The sequence below is a fragment of the Mchenga conophoros genome, linkage group LG19 (assembly GCF_057382185.1).
Source record: "Mchenga conophoros isolate Kocher_MC1m ecotype Shallow Benthic linkage group LG19, M_conophoros_male_GT1.1, whole genome shotgun sequence".
Taxonomy (NCBI): Eukaryota; Metazoa; Chordata; class Actinopteri; order Cichliformes; family Cichlidae; genus Mchenga; species Mchenga conophoros.
This window is the reverse complement of record NC_140544.1, coordinates 10,112,725-10,133,751: the sequence shown is the minus strand read 5'-3', so window position 1 is coordinate 10,133,751 and position 21,027 is coordinate 10,112,725. Positions and strand designations below refer to the sequence as shown.

The 21,027-nt window shown below is 40.4% G+C and overlaps 1 protein-coding gene across 2 annotated transcripts; it reads right to left on the bottom strand.

The window, feature by feature from the left end:
- Window positions 1-14,732: 14,732 nt before the first annotated feature.
- On the bottom strand, window positions 14,733-17,111 carry LOC146551756 (interferon-inducible GTPase 5-like). 2 transcript variants are annotated; one of them, XM_085257501.1, is made up of 4 exons: window positions 17,075-17,111; window positions 16,368-16,496; window positions 15,978-16,148; window positions 14,733-15,873 (listed from the first exon to the last, which is right to left on the bottom strand). In XM_085257501.1, the coding sequence occupies exons 2-4, from the start codon at window positions 16,444-16,446 to the stop codon at window positions 15,245-15,247; spliced, it is 879 nt and encodes a 292-aa protein (XP_085113627.1). In that variant the 5' UTR covers window positions 16,447-16,496; window positions 17,075-17,111; the 3' UTR covers window positions 14,733-15,244. The 2 variants fall into 2 exon arrangements, with proteins under 2 accessions (XP_085113627.1, XP_085113626.1); XM_085257500.1 differs by having other exon boundaries at window positions 15,978-16,496.
- Between the last annotated feature and the right edge of the window lie 3,916 nt (window positions 17,112-21,027).

The window sequence follows — 21,027 nt, the reverse complement described above, 5'->3', positions numbered from 1 at the left end:
TTTGTTGTCTTTAGCCCCTCCCCCTGAACACAGCAAGTGAAACTGTTTAAACTGGTGACATAAAACTAACAGACTGGCGTTCTGCCTAGGGGTGGGTTTTTATAATTGATTTATCGATTAAAATCGATTCTGGCTTGGATAACGTAAAATCGATTCATTAAAATCCTGAATCGATTTTTTTAATATAAATTTATTTTGTGAGTTTGAGGTGTAGCAGGAGCTCCGTGAAATCCTGACATCCTGTTTCTACAGCCTGATGTATGAAGACAGTTTAGATGCTTTTCATATTTTAGATTATGAATCTATGAAGCGCCTTGAGGCGACTTTTGTTGTGATTTGGCGATATATAAATAAAATTGAATTGAATTGAATAGATTATATAACAGAAAGACATGATCCAAATGAAAACCAGTCAGCGTCTTTGTGTGGGCAGCAGTGTGTGTAAAGCAGCTGATTTACAAGACGTGCAGAGTGAAGAGCAGAGCTAAATCTCTTAACACACTGCGCCCTCTGCTGGAGAAAACTGTAGTGTTCACTTAGTGTTTATTTAACCTGACAGCTAACTTTCACTGTTTACTTCAAATAACAACTCCAATAGCAGTTTTTCACATCATCTTTACCTTTCAGCCAGACTGATGTTTGGATTAATTCATTACAGCAGCTGTTGGCTGTGAGCTCATCACTCCCTGCTGATATCAAACACAGAAAGTGGAGAGTGATAGTAAATATACCTGATGCAGTCATGGATGGAGGTGTCAGGACAACAATGTGGACAGTAACATGTCAGAGGAACAGATGAGAAATGTAGCACTTGTATTGACCACCATGTGGGGAAAAGTCATTATTCACACTCTGATGAAATTTAAAAAAAAAAAAAAAAATCTATTAATTAGTTATGAGGGGTTCTTTACATGCGATCCACAGAGTCAGATTAGATTCATTACGTTCTTGTTTGTTGAAGCACAAACATGTCTTCATTTTACCGTCCTTGTTTTTCATAAAACAGGATCACAACACCAACAAAAAAAACCACAATCTGCCCTCCCTGAATAACATTTCCAACATTCATAACAAACTGACATTCTTCCTAAAAGCATACACTGTGACAGTAGTAGTAATAATAGTAATAATAATAGTAGTAATAATAATCATAATAATAATAATAATAATCTAAATGAAAAAGTGCACTATCAGTGATTTAATATTCATTGTAAAAACTTCAAAAGCTGAAATCCTCAAAATCATTCAAATAAAATGTACATATGCTATAATGCCTTCCGGTCTGTTTTTACTTAAAACTATTGTGTCTCTCAAATATTAAAGTAAAAAACATAATTTGTTATTGTGACCCCATTAAGGACCTGAGACACTCAGTGTGCTTGTAATGAGGTTTTATTTACAAAATGTTCATTTTTTTTTAGTTTCTCGGTTTCTTGGCCTGACAGTTTCCTGCTGTGTACACATGTCCTCCTTTCTTCCAGGTCCCAGCATCACTGCATAATTACAGGTATGGCCCAGTAAAATGGACCATATAGTAACGTGGTTACTTCAAACTTCAGAGGACAATAACAGGGAGTACGAGAGAAGAATCAGCAGAAACATCCCTGTGTGCTCTGAGGGCCTGTAACCTTTTATCAGTATGGAGGTCTCAGCTCATCTGCCTGCTATGCAACATTATTTATTTAATGTACAGATAAATAACAATTTTAATAATACTGCATTCTGACGGGGTCAGGTTAAAGGCACATTAATCTCAAATGAAACGTTCATATTCTTTAGGAAAAAATGGAAATGGTCAGGTGAAAATCTAAATATTCCTGTCCTCACTAAGCTCTTTGAGGATGCTGATCATCCTTGCAGGGAGTCTCTGCAGTCTGCCAATCTTTCCATCACAGCAGGAGGCTTGCACTTGGCTAACCACAGGTCTGGTGTGTGTGGTTGGTTTTTCCATGTCTTCTTCCTGCAGTCCAGAGACTGAGTCTTTCTGTGGTAGCTCTGTGGTAGACTAGCCTGCCTGGGGTGCACCCCACCTTTCACCCTACGACAGGAATAGGCTCCAACACCCCCTCGACACACCAGCCAGCCTGAGACCCTGAACTGGATAAGTGGAAGAAAGCAAACAGATCATTATTTATATTGTGACAAGTGTCATTTCCTTATTGCACTTTCACCCCTAGAAACAACACAAGTCCCACTGCTCGATTGGTTTCAGAGTGATCTACATGCAAACTACAGATTCTGGGTAACGTCTGATCTTTGAGCTGCAGCGATGTGTGCGGGATCATTTGTAGTTGTCTTTATGTTTCATTACACACATGCAACAAACTTTATATTAACATTTTTTAACTGCTGCTTCTTGATGATAAAGTTAAACTCTGAATCATGTTGTGTCTCTTTTATAACAACAGCACTCAGAGATTTCCATCCAACGACTTCTCTCTCCTACATGAGAACCTAGAGAGAGAACTTCCTGAGGTCCAGAGAGATGCTCTGCTGTTTGCCACTTCCAGCATCAACAAGCACAAAGAAAGTTTGACGTCCAACATAAAGAAAGTGTTTGAAAGGCTTTGGATGTGAAGCAGTAAGTAACCGACAGTGTGACTCAGTGATGCATTTAAAGCTGCTGTATACAAAAGAGCTTTGTAGTATTGTTCATTTCCTCTGATCAGAGCAGAAACAACAGCAACCTCTCCCAGCTTCACACACTCAATCTTTCCTCTTCATCGAGTCAATACAGCAACAAATGTGATCTTAGTGTCAGTAAATAAATACATTTATTTAATAAATAAATAAATAAATTAAATAAATAAATAAATTTCAAGACAGCGAGTGTAGTGGTACAGGCCAGGTACACAGAGAGACAGAAGTCAGATTTAAATAATTTAAAGTGTGTCAGGAAAACATGAAGAAACAAGTAAAAACGTAAAATGAGCATCTGTCTGTGCTTCAGTGAAAAGCTGAGTGCATTTAAAAAAAAATTGTATAATATTAGGAGGATAAAGTGATCCCAGTTTTAATTTCAGACATTTCCCACTGTGGAAGACAAAATGTGGCAAACTTCACTGGTAGCAGTAAATCCATAAAAACAAGACTTTTATGAAAACACTGAATAAAAATTGTTTTCTTGAAAAAGACCAAATGTACAGTTCAGTGAATATTAGATAAACTATATGTAAGTGTTTTTGAAAGGCAGAGATACAGAAATGTGTGCATGTAACCAAGAGTCACGGTCAGTGACTGAATGAGTCTCACTGGGCTGGATGTGAGCGTGAAGCTGTTTATAATAATTATAAATTATAATTATTATAATTCTCTGATCTGCTGCTCACCACAAACAAGCACACACAGATATTTTGGACTTAACTATATTTTCACAAGTTTTACAGCTTTTTCTACTGATAAAGAAAATAAAACAAAACCCTCCCTTATGGCCATTCGTACTCCATCCATCCATTCACTTCCGCTTATCCTTTTCAGGGTCGCAGGGGGCGCTGGAGCCCATCCCAGCTGTCATAGGGCGAGAGGCGGGGTACACCCCGGACAGGTCGCCAGTCTGTCGCAGGGCCAACACACAGGGACAGACAACCATTCACACTCACATTCATTCGCACATTCACACCTAGTGACAATTTGGATTATCCAATTAACCTATCCCCACAAGCTGCATGTCTTTGGACGGTGGGAGGAAGCCGGAGTACCCGGAGGGAACCCACGCAAACACGGGGAGAACATGCAAACTCCACACAGAAAGACCACGGCCTGATGTTGGAATTGAACTCAGGACCTTCTTGCTGTGCGGCAACAGTGCTAACCACCATGCCACCCATTCATACTATGCACAGTAATTAAGCAATAAACAATTCAATTTTTTGCAGACTTCAAACAAGAAACATAAAAAGGATAGTGTGGGCAGTGAGCAGAGCTTTCTGTAGTTTTGTTTCTTACAGTTTCAGTCCAGAGAGTCGTGCTGACAGATTTCATTTTTCTTCATCTTGTAGAAAAACAGTTCAGTCTGTGACTTCTTCACACTGACAGAACGTTTCACTGGTCCGGCCCACTTACAGTTTTTTCTGATTGCTTAAGCACATTTTTTGTAACTATTGGCTAATTTTGCAAAACTCTACACACAAATAAGAGAACCTGTCACCCAATCATCAAAACATTGTAGTTCCCTTGCAAAAGCAAACACAGCTAGATTAACTCTTCACACCTTCGTAAAAATGGTGTTTCCGTATCAAACCATACACACAAGCCATCATCTACTAAGCACACAATGCGCCAACTGCACACTGATGGTATGAATACAAAACACATCTGGCTTTTGCTTTCTCTGTGCACAATAGGCTATGTCAGTTTGAGCTCATACTTCTGTCATAGATCCATAAGCATAGAGGGATCCAAACTTCAAGTACTGGTGTTTATTCACACACATCAAAACAAACACAAGTGTTTATTTCCAAGTATAGGATTATTTGCAATCGCCCTAATGACTATATGGGTTACTTGGTCTGCAGTGAACATGCTTCCTCTGCCCCCAGCATCTGGTCATCTAGCAATTCTGTAAAGTAACAATTTCAGTATTTTTACATCAATGGTATTGGTGTGTTTCTCATTGGCATATGGCAGTGCTACAAATCTTTGTGCAAAGTGACTGTACTAACCGATTCTCATTTCAAGATGTCCTTATGGTACTTGCTACAGTGTAGCGGCTCGAGTTAGGCTGGACCCGTTGGCCAGCTCCCCTCAGGGTCACTCCACGGTTGATTACATGGTCCACTATTGTAGCTGTGATGTCATCAGCAATTCTATTTCTTACTCTTCTTACCCTTCCTATCCCCCCTCCTCATCCTTCTCTCCCCCCTCCTCGTCCTCCTCTTGGTCCTCCTTGTCCTTGTCGTCCTCTTCATCCTACTTCTTCACCTCCACGTCCTCTTCCTCGGCCTCCTCTACTTCTCACTCTTACTGCTCCTTCCATTGTACTCCACATAGACAGCTTACCTGTGGCCTGTTTATAGTGCTTAGGCTGATTGCAAAGTGGACTAATTATCTAATACAGTTTTCGCATGTGAAAGTGTGCCAGACAGTTGGCAAAATAGTGTTAATGATAGCCACACATGTGTATAATTTTGCTAGGAGTGTGTTGGAAATTTGGTAATTGAGTGTTGTGCAGTGAATTGTGCCAACAGTTTTGCAAAGTGTGTGTTACAAAATTGCAAACTGAGTGCAAAGCAGTTTTTGTGCTTTTAGTTTTGCAAACTCAGTGAGTGGTTTTGCTATAAGTATGAATAGTTTTAGAAATTGTGCTACAATAATCACAGTTAGGGTTTAAGCATTCAGAAAAAACTGTAAGGTCAAAGTGGACCGTATGTGGCCTGTGATGTAAAATTAGTTTGACACCCCTAATTTAGACAAAATATAATGTTGTCATGGTCCTGGGTCTTTTGACCCAGCGTTTTAAGTTTGAGTTTATTTTGTTCATTAGGTTATCTAAGTTCATTTGGTTATTAGACTCCTTGTGTTTTCTTCCCCTGTATTTAAGCTTCCCCTCACCCTTCGTGTTTCATGCTGCGTGTCTTATGTTATCAAGTTTGTATTATTATGCCTAAGTGTTTCTAGTTATTATTTTCCCCTCGTGTTTCCAACCATGTTACAGTTTTTACCGAATGCCTAAACACTAACTGTGAATCCTGTAGCACAATTTCTAAAACTATTCAGACTTATAGCAAAACCACTCACTGAGTGTGCAAAACTAAAAGCACAAAAACTGCTTTGCACTCAGTTTGCAATTTTGTAACACACACTTTGCAAGACTGTAGGCACAATTCACTGCACAACACTCAATTTCCAAATTTCCAACACACTCCTAGCAAAAGTATACACATGTATGGCTATCATTAACACTAATTTGCCAACTGTCTGGCACACTTTCACATGTGAAAACTTTCTTAGATAATTCGTTCACTTTGCAATCAGCCTAAGCACTATAATACAGGTAAGCTGTGTGTGCGGAGTACAATGGTGGGAGCAGAAAGAGTGAGAAGTAGAGGAGGCCGAGGAAGAGGACGTGGAGGTGAAGAAGTAGGATGAAGAGGACGACAAGGACAAGGAGGAGCAAGAGGAAGACGAGGAGGGGGCAGAGGAAGCATGTTCACTGCAGACCACGTAACCCATATAGTTATTATGGCGATTGCAAATAATCCTATACTTGGAAATAAACACTTGTGTTTGTTTTGATGTGTGTGAATAAACACCAGTACTTGAAGTTTGGATCCCTCTATGCTTATGGATCTATGACAGAAGTATGAGCTCAAACTGACATAGCCTACCTTGTGCACAGAGAAAGCAAAAGCCAGATGTGTTTTGTATTCATACCATCAGTGTGCAGTTGGCGCATTGTGTGCTTAGTAGATGATGGCTTGTGTGTACTGTTTGATACGGAAACACCATTTTTACAAAGGTGTGAAGAGTTTATCTAGCTGTGTTTGCTTTTGCAAGAGAACTACAATGTTTTGATGATTTGGTGACAGGTTTTCTTATTTGTGTGAAGAGTTTTGCAAAATTAGCCAATAGTTACAAAAAATGTGCTTAAGCAATCAGAAAAAACTGTAAATCTCCCCTGCTCTTCATGCGTTTCATGTCTGTGTCTTACGTTGTCAAGTTCGGGTTGTCATGTCTATGTCTCATTATGTTTCCTGTTTTATTGTGAAGAGGTCTGGTGTTCTGTGTTCATCATGTTCAGTTTTACTCTCCCACTGTGACGTCATTATGTTCATGTGTGCCAGCTGTTTCCTCATGTGTCTCCACTTCCCCTAATCACCTCCTGTGTATTTAAGTCCTCTGTTTTCAGTGTGTGATTGTCAGGTCGTCTGTTGTCCACGCCATGTTTCCTATGCCATGCTTCCAAGTTTCTTGTCTAGGTTTTTCTTATTGTTTGTTTAGATTTCCCAGTTTAGGTTTGTGTTAATTTTGCTTCAGTTTGCCTTGCCCTTTGTTTGTACCTTTTTTTCCAGCCATATTAAACGGCTCGCTTTTTGTTAACATTCAAGTTTTGTTCCCTGTTCCTTGGAGTCTGCATTTTGGGTCCTTTTTCAATTCATACAGTCTGCCCTCGCCAGACTGTGACAAATGTAGAACTACAGAATTGATGTGATGCTGTTTTCTAATTCTTTGTTAACTTCAGCACTTTGGGCTGAATCAGCTGGTGGAGTTTCTATGTTATCATTTGTAGCTTTCAGCATAATAACCTCTTTTGATGCAGACTGTATGGGGTAATGTAACATGTAGAAGTGTGTAGCACAGAGACTAGATTGTGAGGAGTGGTCACTGCCCTCCAGTGATCACAGTGAGGAACTGCAACACAAATGATATACCGGTATGTATGATTTATAATTTTTATCTACATCATTGTTGATAACATTTTATTGGTTCACATATTTTTTATGAGTTTGTCTTAAAACATTCAGATGCTCCATGTCATTCATGGTGAATAATAAATATTCAGCAGAACGTGCAGGAGAGGACTTGATGCACAGACTGGATCGATCATGCAGCTGATGAAGCTGTCATCAGGACATCAGCAGCACCTTGCTGACTAAGAAGTATATTGATAGATGCATATGAACTAAATTAAAAAGTCAGATTGAGAAAAAACCCACACTGCTCAAAATAACAAAGTCACATTATGTTGGCCTGAAGTCTGAAGTGAGTGGAGCAAAATATCTTGGTCAAAAATGACTCCAAGGTTCCTCACAGCGTTACTGGAGGCCAAGGTAATGCCATCCAGAGTAAGAATCTGCTTAGATACCATATTTCTAAGCTTTTCAGGGCCGAGTACAATAACCTCAGTTTAATCTGAATTAAGAAGCAGAAAGTTAGCGGCCATCCAGGTCTTTGTCTTTAAGACATTCCTGCAGTTTAACTCATTGGTGTGTGTTATCTGGCTTCATGGACAGATAGAGCTGGGTGTCATCTGCATAGCAGTGTAAATGTATGCTATGTCTTCTAATGATGCTGCCTAAGGGAAGCATGTATAATGTAAACAGAATTGGTCCTAGCACTGAACCCTGTGGAACTCCACAATTAACCTCAGTGTGTGAAGAGAACTCTCCATTTACATGCACAAACTGGAGTCTATTAGATAGATATGATACAAACCACTGCAGTGCAGTACCTGTAATACCTACAGCATGTTCTAATCGCTCTAATAGGATATTATGGTCGACAGTATCGAACGCTGCACTGAGGTCTAGCAGGACAAGCACAGAGATGAGTCCACTGTCAGAGGCCATAAGAAGATCATTTGTAACCTTCACTAAAGCTGTTTCTGTGCTGTGATGAGCTCTGAAACCTGACTGAAACTCTTCAAATAAACCATTCCTCTGCAGATGATCTGTTAGCTGTTTGACAACTACTCTTTCAAGGATTTTTGATATGAAAGGAAGGTTGGAGATTGGCCTATAATTAGCTAAGACTGCTGGGTCTAGAGATGGCTTTTTGAGTAAAGGTTTCACTACAGCCAGCTTGAAGGCCTGTGGTACATAGCTGATTATTAGAGAGGTTGATCATATTTAAGATCGAAGAATTAATTAATGGCAGGACTTCTTTGAGCAGTTTTGTAGGAATGGGGTCTAAAAGACACATTGATGGTTTGGAGGAAGTAATTATTGAAGTTAACTCAGAAAGATCAATTAGAGAAAAAGAGTCTAAAATATCAGCAGTTATCAAATTTGGGATTTTTTTCAGTAATGGTTACATTTTATTTGTAAAGAAGTTCATGAAATCATTACTAGTCAAAGCAGGGGTGGGGAACTCCAGGTACCAAGGCCCGACGTGCTGCAGGTTTTAGATCTCACCCTGGGTCAACACACCTGAATCAAATGATGAGTTCATTAGCAGGCCTCTGGAGAACTTTAAGACATGTTGAGGAGGTAATATTATCCATTTAAATCAGCTGTGTTGGATCTAAAACCTTCGGGACCTGAGGCCTGGAGTTCCCCCACCTCTGTGTTAAAGGGACGGTTGTCTGACTGTTTGTCAGCCTGGCTACAGTGCTGAAGAGAAACCTGGGGTTGTTCTTGTTTTCTTCAATCAGTGATGAATAGTAAGATGTTCTGGCTTTGCGGAGGGCTTTCTTATAAAGCAACAAACTATTTCTCCAGGCTAAATGATGATCCTCTAAATTTGTGACACGTCATTTCCTCTCCAGCTTACGAGTCGTCTGCTTTAGGCTACGTGTTTGAGAATTATACCACGGAGTCAGGTACTTCTGATTAGAGACCTTAGTTTTCACTGGAGCTACAGTATCCAGAGTCGTACGTAGTGAGGAGGTAAAATTATTAACAAGATAATCGACTTCTGTTGGAGCAGCGTTCAGATAGCTGCTCTGCTCTATGTTGGTACAGGGCATTGAAGATGATAACAGTGGGTGGATTATATTCTTAAACTTAGTTACAGCGCTTTCAGAAAGACATCTACTGTGATAAAGTCTACTCTCCACCACTGTGTAATCAATTATTGTAAATGTAATGTGTATGTGTTAATCCCCATAGGGAAATAGTTCCTCTGCATTTAACCCATTCACCCAGTGAAGCAGTGGGCAGCCACCAATGCAGCGCCCGGGGAGCAGTGTGTAGGGACGGTACCTTCCTCAGGGGTACCTCAGCGTAGCTCTTCAGTGGAGTCGAACCCCCGACCTTCCGATCATGGGGCCACCACTCTACCTACTGAGCTATCCCTGCCCTAATGTAAATGTTATCAGGAAATGATCAGACAGGAGAGGGTTTTCAGGAAACACTGTTAAATGTTCAGTTTCTATGCCATATGTTAAAACAAGATCTAGAGTGTGATTAAAGTGGTGGGTGGGTTCTTTTACATTTTGAGAGAACATGAATTCAACCTGGCTCAAGCTCCACCTGGGAGCCTCTCTGACAGCCAATGTTGCCTCTAAGCTGCGCGCGTGCGCAATCACGCACTGCTGGCACGGTCTCTGCACACAGTAAATGTGTGTTGTGCACAAAAAAAAAAATCTAACTTGAATTGAAATTAAAATAAATACCTTAACAATTCTGTTTTGCAGAGCTACAGACTCTCTCCCAGACCAGAGACTCATACTCATAATACAAGTCAGAGCTTTATTTTTAAAAACAAGAAAGTTGTGTTTTCAAAATTGGAGTTCAAGTTATTTTTCCTTCCAATAGTGTTAACATGCTACACAGGTCATGAACAAGATTTTTTTAAATTTTCATTGTAAGTGGGCTAAAGCAGTTAATTAAAAGTAGTCTAACATAAATGCTGTAGTTTGATTATTTTTATGAACCATGTAAGTTGGATGGATTGGATGCTGGCGTGACCACAGTGCACACGTCTGCTGTTGCTCACAGTGGTCCAAGGGACGCTCAGGGAGTTTGTGTGTTCGCTCAGACACATGAAACATTAGAGGGAACATTGCTGCCAGCCTACACTGCCAAACGTAGTGCACTGGCCTATATAGCAGGCGGACTGGGCACACCTGAGGACGCTCCTGGGCTACCTTAATTGCCCAAAGGCAGGGAAAACCCTTCCTTAGTGGATATAGTACTCCTGGCTCCAAACCCGGGAAAGTTGTCAGGAGGAATGATTGTTATTACCCTGCAGTTGGCTTGATATCTGCGATTTTGCGGGCTTTTGGACTCACTTTGGCCAAAAACTGTCAAAGGGAGTCCATTAAAAATGATGGACGACAGCGTGTGAGAACAGCGCCCAGAAAGTCCTGGAGTAGTGCCAGAATGTTATGTAACCTGAGCGACGGAGATTAAAAAAGGTACAAAGTGCAAGTAGGATAACTGATTAGGACAAAGTACTGACAAACGTTTTACATTGATAAAGGGAGTGATATTGAGATTTGTAAAGTTAAGGGAAAACTTAAGTTTGAATTTAAGACGGACAGGGAATGGAAAACTATCAAGCAGGAGGAGGAGGAGGGGTCACTGACCCGATAAAAAGATGGGTCAGATGCGCCCTGGGTAGCTTTTTGGCTGCTGTTCGTCTGTTTGTTTTTGATCTAAATGTTCTTACGGCGAACACCCCGGGGGAGCTTTTTGCTTGTTCTGATCTTTTGCTGAATTTGATCTTTCAATAAACACAGAACTCTGCTCTTCGCTGTGATCATTTTGTTTTTGATTTTTAATTGGAATGTGGACACAGAAATCAACTCCTAACCTGAGCGGTGCTTGGTCTCTAAAATTTGTGACTCGACAATTAGATTGATTCTGCCAGTTAGGTTTGGATTGTTTTCTCCTTCTGAGAGAGGGACAGTGTTTTTCATACTTGGGACATGTCTGGAACTGGGCCTAATATTTTTGTAACAGTGCACTTAGAGAAAAGCTGTCAGGGGTCATCCCTCCGGTGATGGTATTTTCTGTGTTGATGATTTAATAATTAGCTCTCTTTTAAGCAGGCCTCCATACAGACATGAGTGAAAATAAAGTAGGATGTGCAGTGATCGCAGGAAACCTTAGTGTTGAGCTCAGAGTGAAAACAAGTGAGTGACTTACTTAAAGAACAATCACCGTTTACAGTAGTTGTGAAAAAACACATGGGATGATCTATGATTTGGGAAATTATGGCAACTGTAGAGTTCTAATGATCTGGGGAAATAAACTGCACATCGCACACTTGTGTCTTTAGTGCTGGATGCCTTATTAATCTTGTGACCTTCAGTTGTTTTCAAATGTGAAGTTTATATTAACTCACAGATTTTGTTTCCATGCAGCTGTGGTGTGGATGCAGGCTCCAAGTGGAGGCTGGAGTTAAACAGATTCAACATGAAAACCATACTGATTTCATTTCCACACAGGTTTACAGACCTGGAGCGAAGCTACTACAGAGGAGAACTCAGTTATCTGGGAGACAATGTCACTAACCTTGTCATTTTTTTATTCTCCTAGTTTTGGTGAGTTGATGCAAGGAAGAGACCATGTGTCAAAAAGAGGGATCAGTGAGGGAATACAGATAACACCTGATTAAAGTCAGGCAGTTTTTCCTGAAAATGTTCACTGTTTTAAGTTAAGGTGGTCGTTGGTGTGACGTTTCTAATCATTTTACAAATGATACACGCGCAAGACTCTCCAAACATCACAAACTCTTTTTAGAGTCCTGGGCCTGATTAAAAGTGACTGGAGTAATTATAGTATGCAAGGTTTACAACTACAGTTACTTGTATACATTTTGTAGGTAGCTAGACTGCTTTTCTAGCATCTCAGTTCCTGATGTAAGTGCATTAGATCCTCATTGTCTGAGTAAACATAGTAACAACAGCTGTGAGTTCCTTTGACATGTGTACTGGACTCTGAAACCTTGTTTGAAACCCTGAATAGGATTTTTGGTTCATCACATTTCATTGATTTTGCTAGGCCACAATTGTGCTGGAAGTACCTAGAGAATGAGGTTGTTTTTTTTCCCCCCCCAGAGCTAAAATGTGTGGAATGTTCTTTGCTTGAGAGTGTCTGTGCCTGTATATAAGATGTGAAGACATGGTCAGAGACTGCTTGGGTGTTTGACCAGTCTCTCCATATTGCAATATGTTATTACACTCACTTCAAATCATGCTCATCGAGGCTTTTGCAGGTTGTTGTTAAAATTTCCATAACAGTCGTTTGGGCGCTTAGATCATTGAAAAAAGACTGACTGAAACTCAACACTAAGTTCTACACTCCTTGAGAGTTAACAGGAGGCATCAACATGGCTTTAAATAAGGAACAATGTCAAAGATGGCAGGAGTTCCCTTTGTCATCCTAACTCAAACCCAGAAAACTCAAAGATCAGGAAAGGAGTAAAGGAATAAAGGTCAGACACAAATACTTTTAATCACCTTTCTTCACTGTGAGTACTGAAAACTGTTCCAGTCATTCTGTGAGATGTACTGTAATACTATACTGTAAGTACTTGTTCTTTTGTGTTTAACAAGCCATCGGTTGACAACTGATATTTTAAAGAGGATGTTAGTTCATGCAACATGATCTGTTCTGCTTTTTCAGGCAGCAACGCCCACTGTTCTATGAAAACACCTGTGCTTCAGTACATCTTCTTTGCAAACAATGTAGGAACTGTGTGCTCTCCCACACAACACAGAGACCAAAGACCAGGAAACACAACACGCAAATAAGATGAGTGAGATAAAACTGGTTCCACATCTCTGAGGCTGTTTGTTTAGCTGGGTTTGGTTTTCTATCTGTCTGGGTTCCGATTCAGACCTGCATGGTCAGAGGACTGGAATGGACAGATTTTAACTGGGAAATATGAAAAGAGTTGTGGGTATTTGTGTGCCTGGGTAGCCTTAGGTTGACAGTCACATAGCTGATTGTTGTTTCAATTTCAAATGGACCAGTAGAGTTCGGAGACGTGTTGACGCATGCTCAATCTTAATGCTTAGCAATTGGCAGAAAGCAGATGCTGTTCATCTGCACATTGAGTGTTTCTTCCTCAGTCACTATGTGTCATAGACCTCTCTGAACTAAATATTTGTTGTAAATCTCTGGCTCTCATCCACAGCATGTCTTTTATCCCCTCTTCTTTCCCTCATCAACCGGTCGCAGCACATTCAATTCAATTCAATCCAAATTTATTTATACAGCGCCAAATCACAACATACAGAGAAAAACCCAACAATCATATGACCCCCTATGAGCAAGCACTTTGGCGACAGTGGGAAGGAAAAACTCCCTTTTAACAGGAAGAAACCTCCAGCAGAACCAGGCTCAGGGAGGGGCGGGGCCATCAGGATGTACAAACCGGAGCCATCCGATCTGTTTTGATTTCTTTGAGGCCAGCCACATCAGCTGTGATGAAGACAGGAAGGATCATTTTCATGTGTTATTCTTTCTCAAATATTTGGTTTACATCACATCAAAAATCAGCAGCACAATCTCTTATATTTTTCATCCATTTAACATTTTTCCCTAATAATTTCAAGCTGCAGACCTGACACTGTGTCACCAAAGTGTCTCTCTTTGCATCTGGCTAAATCACCATAGTAATAATGTTACATACCTGGTTGGGAGCCAGCTAACACAAAGGAAGTGTGGCTGTGTTGAACTTCTTAGTCGCACCCTTCAGGACTCCTTGTGTCCAACAATCTCAGACCAAACTGAAAACATGATATTTAATGCAAACCTGCTCTGTGAGCGAGTTCAATAAAGCCAGGATCTCTTTAAATAATCTGGATTCACTCAACATCGACTATCAGGATAAGCTGTCACCAAAACGGCTCATCAACTGGCCAAGGTCAGATTTCATACCTGTTGAGCTCTAATCTGGAACCTAATCTGCTCCACCTTGCCCTCCAGGTGTGCTGCTCTCCATGTTGGAACCATTCCAGAGAGTGCCACACCTGGCCTGTAACTACTGATCATGTGACAGTGAAACGAGGAAGTTGGTCATGTCTGTTGTCTAGATATTGGCAGTTAATCATGTCACATCCTGCTAACAAGCCTTTTAATTCAGCCATTGTGCATTTGCAGAACTAATATTAAGCCATAAGAAATGATGGGGAACATTTTTTCACAGAATACTTATTTGTACTTTTGACACTTTATGTCCAGTTTTCCAGTAATACAGTTTTGTGTGTATGGAGGTGTTTTCATGGTTTTACTGCTTCTGTTCCTGAATGGTTTGTAAATTCACTCCACCACCATTGGTTGTTTAATTATTCTCACACATTTATTACCTTTATCAGTTTACTGGATTTGAAATGATCATAGTCAGTAGATGACATTAAAAATTAAATGATTAAACAGAAACAGCAGTTAAATAACCTTTAACATTAGAGTTTTATTAGAGTCTAAATTACAGTATTTTGGACACTAACAGAAACCACAAGAAAACTTCTCACACAAGTAGCTTCACTCACTGTAGCAGGTTTTCTAATTACAGCATCGTCATTTTAAGGAGAAAGAAAGAGAAAGTAAAGGAAGGATCCACAGGGTGGAACGTGTCTACAATTCCTTTAGTTTGGATTTCCATTTTGATTTCTTTACAATTCTGATATAGTGGGTTGGAACTAGAGGTCTTATATATAACCCTGTTGTCCTCAACCACCCATCTGTGTCTCCCTTCGGGTACTTGGGGGTTTCCAGTCCCTCTGTGGCACAGATGAGGAGGAAAGTTTGAGAGCATGAAGCTGTGAAGAATTACTCTGTTCTTGTTGCTTTGACCAGAGAAAATGAGATCTGCTGTAGACTGAACACAGGATCACATTATCATTTACTTACTAGTTCAGACCCAGAGCCTTTTCAAAAACCCTCTCAGCATCATCGGCAAGTGTGTCGAGGAAAGAATTCAGAGCTTTGTAGGTTACAAAAAAAGACAGACCAGCTGATGCTACAAGTCCGACTACTGGAATCCATCTAACACTTTCTTCTGCTGTCATAAATGCAGCTATGCATGCTAGTTGGGTCAACACCCTCGTGAGGAGCTCTGGAGTTATTTCTACTCCAGCCAGTGGTGACCTGACAACAGCACAAAGATCAGCATGCTGCACATTTGTTCTCTCAGCAAGTTTTTCCAGTGATGACTTATCAAGACTGAAATCAGTTACATAACCTTTGACAACACTAACCATCAACCCAATATCAACAGCAACAGAAAGGCCAGGAACTGGAACAGCTGCTACAGTTCCAGACAAACCAGCCCAGTATTTTATTCTGGACTGAAAAGCTTTTTTCTTCTTGATGATGATCTCTGGGTTGATGTTGGGCATGATGAACAGCAGAGTGTCCCTCTTGTTTTTAGGAAGGTCTCTGTCTAAGGTCTGCTGTAAGAGAGAGAAGTCGTAAAGGTTTGGCTCAAAGCTGGACACCAGGAAGACCTGTGGAGACACGATGCCTTGTTCTCGAAGACCTGTGTGATAAAGAAATATAAAGAAACCATATCTTTCACAGTTAAAGTAAATAAGTCCCAACTTTCGGATAATAAAGTGTTTTCTTAACAAAACAGAAACTCACCTTGAACACAGTTTTCCCTCATTTCTCTAAGACTCCTCTCTGCACTGAAGTCTTCATTTCTTCTCTCATCACGCATAAAGTTGTCAATCTTTGAGCGAACAAAGTAGCACTTTTTTTTCATCTTCTGAATCTCCTGAGCGAGTTTCACATCATTTTCTCTGCAACCAGTGTCTGAGACGATGATAAAGAAGTCATACATCTCAAATTCAACATATTCTAGGTACTTATGAGCCGGATACTTCATGGTGCCAACACCAGGAAGATCCAATAAAGTGACCTTGGGATGTTTGTATGACATAGGTTTCTTTGAGCATTCTACAGCATCAGTAGGAGCGGCCTCTTCATCTCCATTACGTAATTCTCTGACAGCGTTAACAAATGTCGATTTACCAGAACCAGATTCTCCTGTGATGGCAATACGTAGTGAAATATCACATGTTTCTTCTTGCTGCTGCTGCAGAAGTATCATTGTTCATCAGATCCTTTCTAACTGAAGCAGATAAAGGTTCTATGTGGACTCTTAAATAAAAGGAAAAGTTGTTATAATCGCTGCACTCTCATCTCTGAATACAGACTATAAAAATCCAGCATCATCACATAATCTTGAAAGTTTCTTCACAATGTCAGACTCAAGACAAAGAAATTATCAAACAGATCAAACATAAAACTCAGAATTTAAGCAGCTAATCTTTCATTTCTTTGGCATTAGAGTCAGTCTAAGGAGAATCAGTAAGTGTTTAAATTAGCTATGAATAAGGATTCAATAATGACTGTGCTTAGAAAATTATCTAAAAAGAACAAACAATTTTTGAGTCTTTGGCTCTGTTCTCTGATTCACCTGCTGCTTGCAAAAATTAAAGTCTTGAAAACACACATACATTTCCACTTGGCTCACTCACAGAACATAAACAAGTCTTTACAGAGAGAAGTATGACTGGAGAGCTGCTGCTCGAAAGACAGAAAGGGCAAAACTATGAAACACCATCAACTTAACACCAGCATGCAAAAGGTAAAGAACAGGTGACTGGAGAGGTTCACTGGTTGGAATTTGAGTGAATTGAACTTTATAGACAGAACTCATTTAATCAAAGGTTTACCTGCGTGCTGAGCTGTTGGAGTGATGAAAAGTTCTGCATGAAGCAGTTAGTCTGATGATAGATGAGCTGGTGGAGGGTAAATATCTCTAACCACACCCTGTGAAAAACAGCAGTCAAACTGGTTTGACCACAGAGCTGTGGTCATTTGTTTGAGCAGGGATCAGCTGATCATTGCTCAAACAAATGACCTTCTCATTTGTTTGTGTTTCTCTACACGCTGCTGAGTAAAGAAATGTTTATGTTTTTCATATTTTAGATTATGACCTCAACCAGTGATCAAACCAGGCAATGTGTCTTTGTGTGGGTCACAGCACTGACTGTAAACCAGCTGATTTAAGTATAGATCACACTTGTATTCACAGCAGAGCACAAAGTCTTTACACACTGCTCCTTCTGCAGGAGAGAACTGTAAAGGAACTTTTAAATAAGTGCACGTATCGTATAATGTTTGTATCCCATGACAATAATATTTCATTAAGGCAAAATATATTTGGACGGATCTATTACTGCATATGTGCTCTGATCCGTCACTCTTTCATATCTGCTCACATATATTAATGCCTCTCAGGACATTAATACGTGTGAGAGCTACACTCTCTGATGACATCAGTATTTAATAGAATATTATTCAATAACCATGAACGTCTTCTTCCATATGGCTTCTGTCCATTGATTCTTTAATTCCTCTCACAGATTTATTACTTTTATCAGCTGGATTTGAAATGATCGTAGTCATTAGATGATATGAAAAATGAAATGATTCGACTGAAACAGCAGTTAAATAACCTTTAACATTAGAGTTGTAAGTCTGAGTGTTAAGAGAGCTTCAGGCTCACATTTCCATGGCTTATCTCACTGATATAATGAATGAATACGTGAGTGTTTGCTGTATCAGGCACATCTTCTCAGACACTATATTGCAGTATTATTGGACACTAACAGATACCCGAAGAAAACACAATTAGAAAATCTGTTTCAGCAGGTGAAAATAATTACTGCATCCTCATTTTAAGGACTTTGTTATTTCTGATAGAACTTCCTGATTTCCCAGCAGGCCTCTACAGTTCGGTTTGTATTTACTATTAGGATATAATGAGTTTCAGCCTTTTTGAGCTTCATTCCTGCTTTGATTTCCCTGCTTGTGTTTCTAGGACTCACAGCCACTGCCGTTTGTTAGCATTTGCCTTTTGTCTGGTTGGTTCTGCAGCACCTGCTTGTTTGTGTGGAACTAGAAGCCCCAGAGGTGCTCAGCCCTGTTGTCCTCATCCACCTTTGTCTCCCATCAGCACTTGGGTGCTTCCAGTCCATATGCGACACAGATGTTCTTCTACACTATCCCAGCCACTTGGTGGTGCCTCTCAGTGTACGCTGTCCTAGCTTGCATTTTACATCCTGTTTATTTGTCCTGGATAGTCTCCAGGGCACCTTTGCATCTTTGGTCCTGGTGCCTTGGTAGACTCCTGCCTCTGTGGATCAGAAAATCTGTGCTGTCTTTTTACTTGAGGTTAGCCACTTCTTCTATTTTCCATCCTTTTTGGAGCCTGGTCTTCCATGATAGTTCCTCCTGCAGTTCCTTATCACCATCTGTCTGCAGTAGCTCTAAGTTAAGGTTAATGAGGGAGTCAGTTAATTAGGTTAACTCATAAAATTATATGAGTTAAAAAGGGGGAGCTGTTAAAGAATAAATATATATTCTTAGTGCTTATTTTCTGGTTATATTGTTTTATGTACTTTAATAATAAAGGCCTGTATAAAGAAAGGCCAGCTTTGACTCATAAACCAAGTGCTCAGCCAGACTAATATACAGGAAGTGCAGAGCTGCAGAGGCAATATATTAAGAACAGGAAACCAGACAGAAAAAGCAGAACTACGTCTCACACACACACACACACACACACACACACACACACACACACACACACACACACACACCCACACACACCAAGTCAGGTCAGGAGGAGTTGTGTAAAGGACCAAAATAACACCTATATGATATACATTTTGGCTTCTAATGGTAGAGATCTACAACTGGCATTTGAGCTGTGCAGGGGTCTCTCTCTTCCGGAAGATGATTGAATAAAAAGAAATGTAAATGTTTTAACACACTATGAGTCTGTTTTCTCTGTTCTATCATGGGGACAAAAGAATCGGGGTTAATATTTGGTGTTTCCGCCCGGTTCTTCGTGTGACAGAAAGAACAAATGTGGGCGAAGGTTGGATCTGATATGAGGCAAACAGAAGACCGGTCTAAAGAGATTTAAAGGTAGGCACAAACCTGTTCAAAAAGCTAATTTGTGCAGATTGGCTGAATTTTAAATTATCTGTTCGCTGAGTGGATGAGCTTAACTATCAAATTGGCTCAGTAGTGGTAAAACTAAATTCTTGAGAATAAAGTGAAGCTTTGAAGTAAGGATAATGAAACTGTGAGAAAAAGACAGTACTGAGATAAAAGTAACATGAGATGTTATGTTAAGAGAGAAAAGAGACCAATGTGTGTTTAGGAAAACACAGGTTTTCAGTGGTTGTTGATCAATGGTCATGAGAATTTGCATAATTAAGATTAAGGAACTGACCTCACAGCCTATTGTTCCTTCAGTGGGCTGGTTTCAGTCATTATGCAAATGTACTGTTTATAAGATTGAAACCTGCAGTCAGCTGAGACTGAAGACGTCACCTGGATGATGATGAAATGTTTCTCCCACAAAACGCTACGTCCAGAATCAACTTTTGGAGATAAGTGCTTAAAGTTTTAAAAACATGTTGCATGTTATCTTGTCCCTGTCACGGTCTGTGGGGCAGACCGAGTGGAGGTGGACGCAGGAGCAGACAGAGGCGAGGAGACGGAACTTGAGTTGCAAACCAAAAGCGAGCCTTTATTGTGGCTGAAACATCAATACAACTCAAACGAAGGCAAACATGGGAGAGAGCTAACTGAAAACCTACACTGGGAAAAACTGAGAAAAGTGAGCCAACAGAGACAATACAGAGGAACTATGATAACTATGAATGCATGAAAGGAGGAAACACAGACAACGCAACGCTGAACACAGGAAGACTGAGGACTTAAATACACACGAGGTGATCAGGAGAAGTGGCGACACATGAGGACACAGCTGACTCGAATGAAACATAATGACAATACAGGGGAGAGTAACACTGGACACAATAATATGAGACACGGACCTTCAAAGTAAAACAGGAAGCATAACCACCACAGACTAGACCCTGAACTAAACCTAAGAACAAACTATTAACCAGGAAAACACAGGTTTTTTGCTTCAGCACCCCCAAAATGATTCAAAGCACCCCCAAAATGGGCTAAAATCACCCCTGGTGAAGACAAGAAAATATGGTTGAAATATACTGTCTCTTTATAGTCCCTGTCATGACTCTCTCAGCAGCATTTTTGATCCATTAATATTAAACAATTATTGATGCAGCGGATTGAGATGAAACTTGGCACAGAGGTACAGTAGGTGTCCAGGAGGAGGATTGTGTTGAAAGTTGGACATCAACTATCAAGAATGATTTTTAATTAATTTTTGAATATGCAACCAGACTTTCCCGATGGCTGTATTGGGCTGTCCCAAAGCGTTGTACGCGAGGGCGTGCATGTGTGAGTGCGCGCGCGCGTGTACTTGTGCGCGGGTCTATGCTTTTGATCGGGAAATAAGGAGAAAAGGCGCTGCCGTAAAGGGCGGTGTGGAAGCGCAAAAAACTTAATGCGGCTGAAAAGAGGCGGCTGGCTTGACTGCGGTCCTGCTTGAGAGGAGGCGTTTCCACAGGCATGCTTCCGGGAGCAAAGAAGTGAGTTTACAGGAGATAAACAGTCCTATCGTGTTACTATCGATCCGATACCAATACGAGCGTTGGCACTGGTACGATCGACGTTTGGATGACTCCGCCCATCACGAATACAAGGCTGCACTACTGCTGCATTCTGCACTCATCAT

Bases quoted from the DNA above. Each gene is read 5' to 3' on its own strand.
- LOC146551756 (XM_085257500.1), bottom strand. From the start codon at position 16,446: ATGATACTTCTGCAGCAGCAGCAAGAAGAAACATGTGATATTTCACTA. The intron at 15,874-15,977 runs GTGAGTTTCTGT...TTTATCACACAG, and splicing joins GAGGGAAAACTGTGTTCAAG to GTCTTCGAGAACAAGGCATC.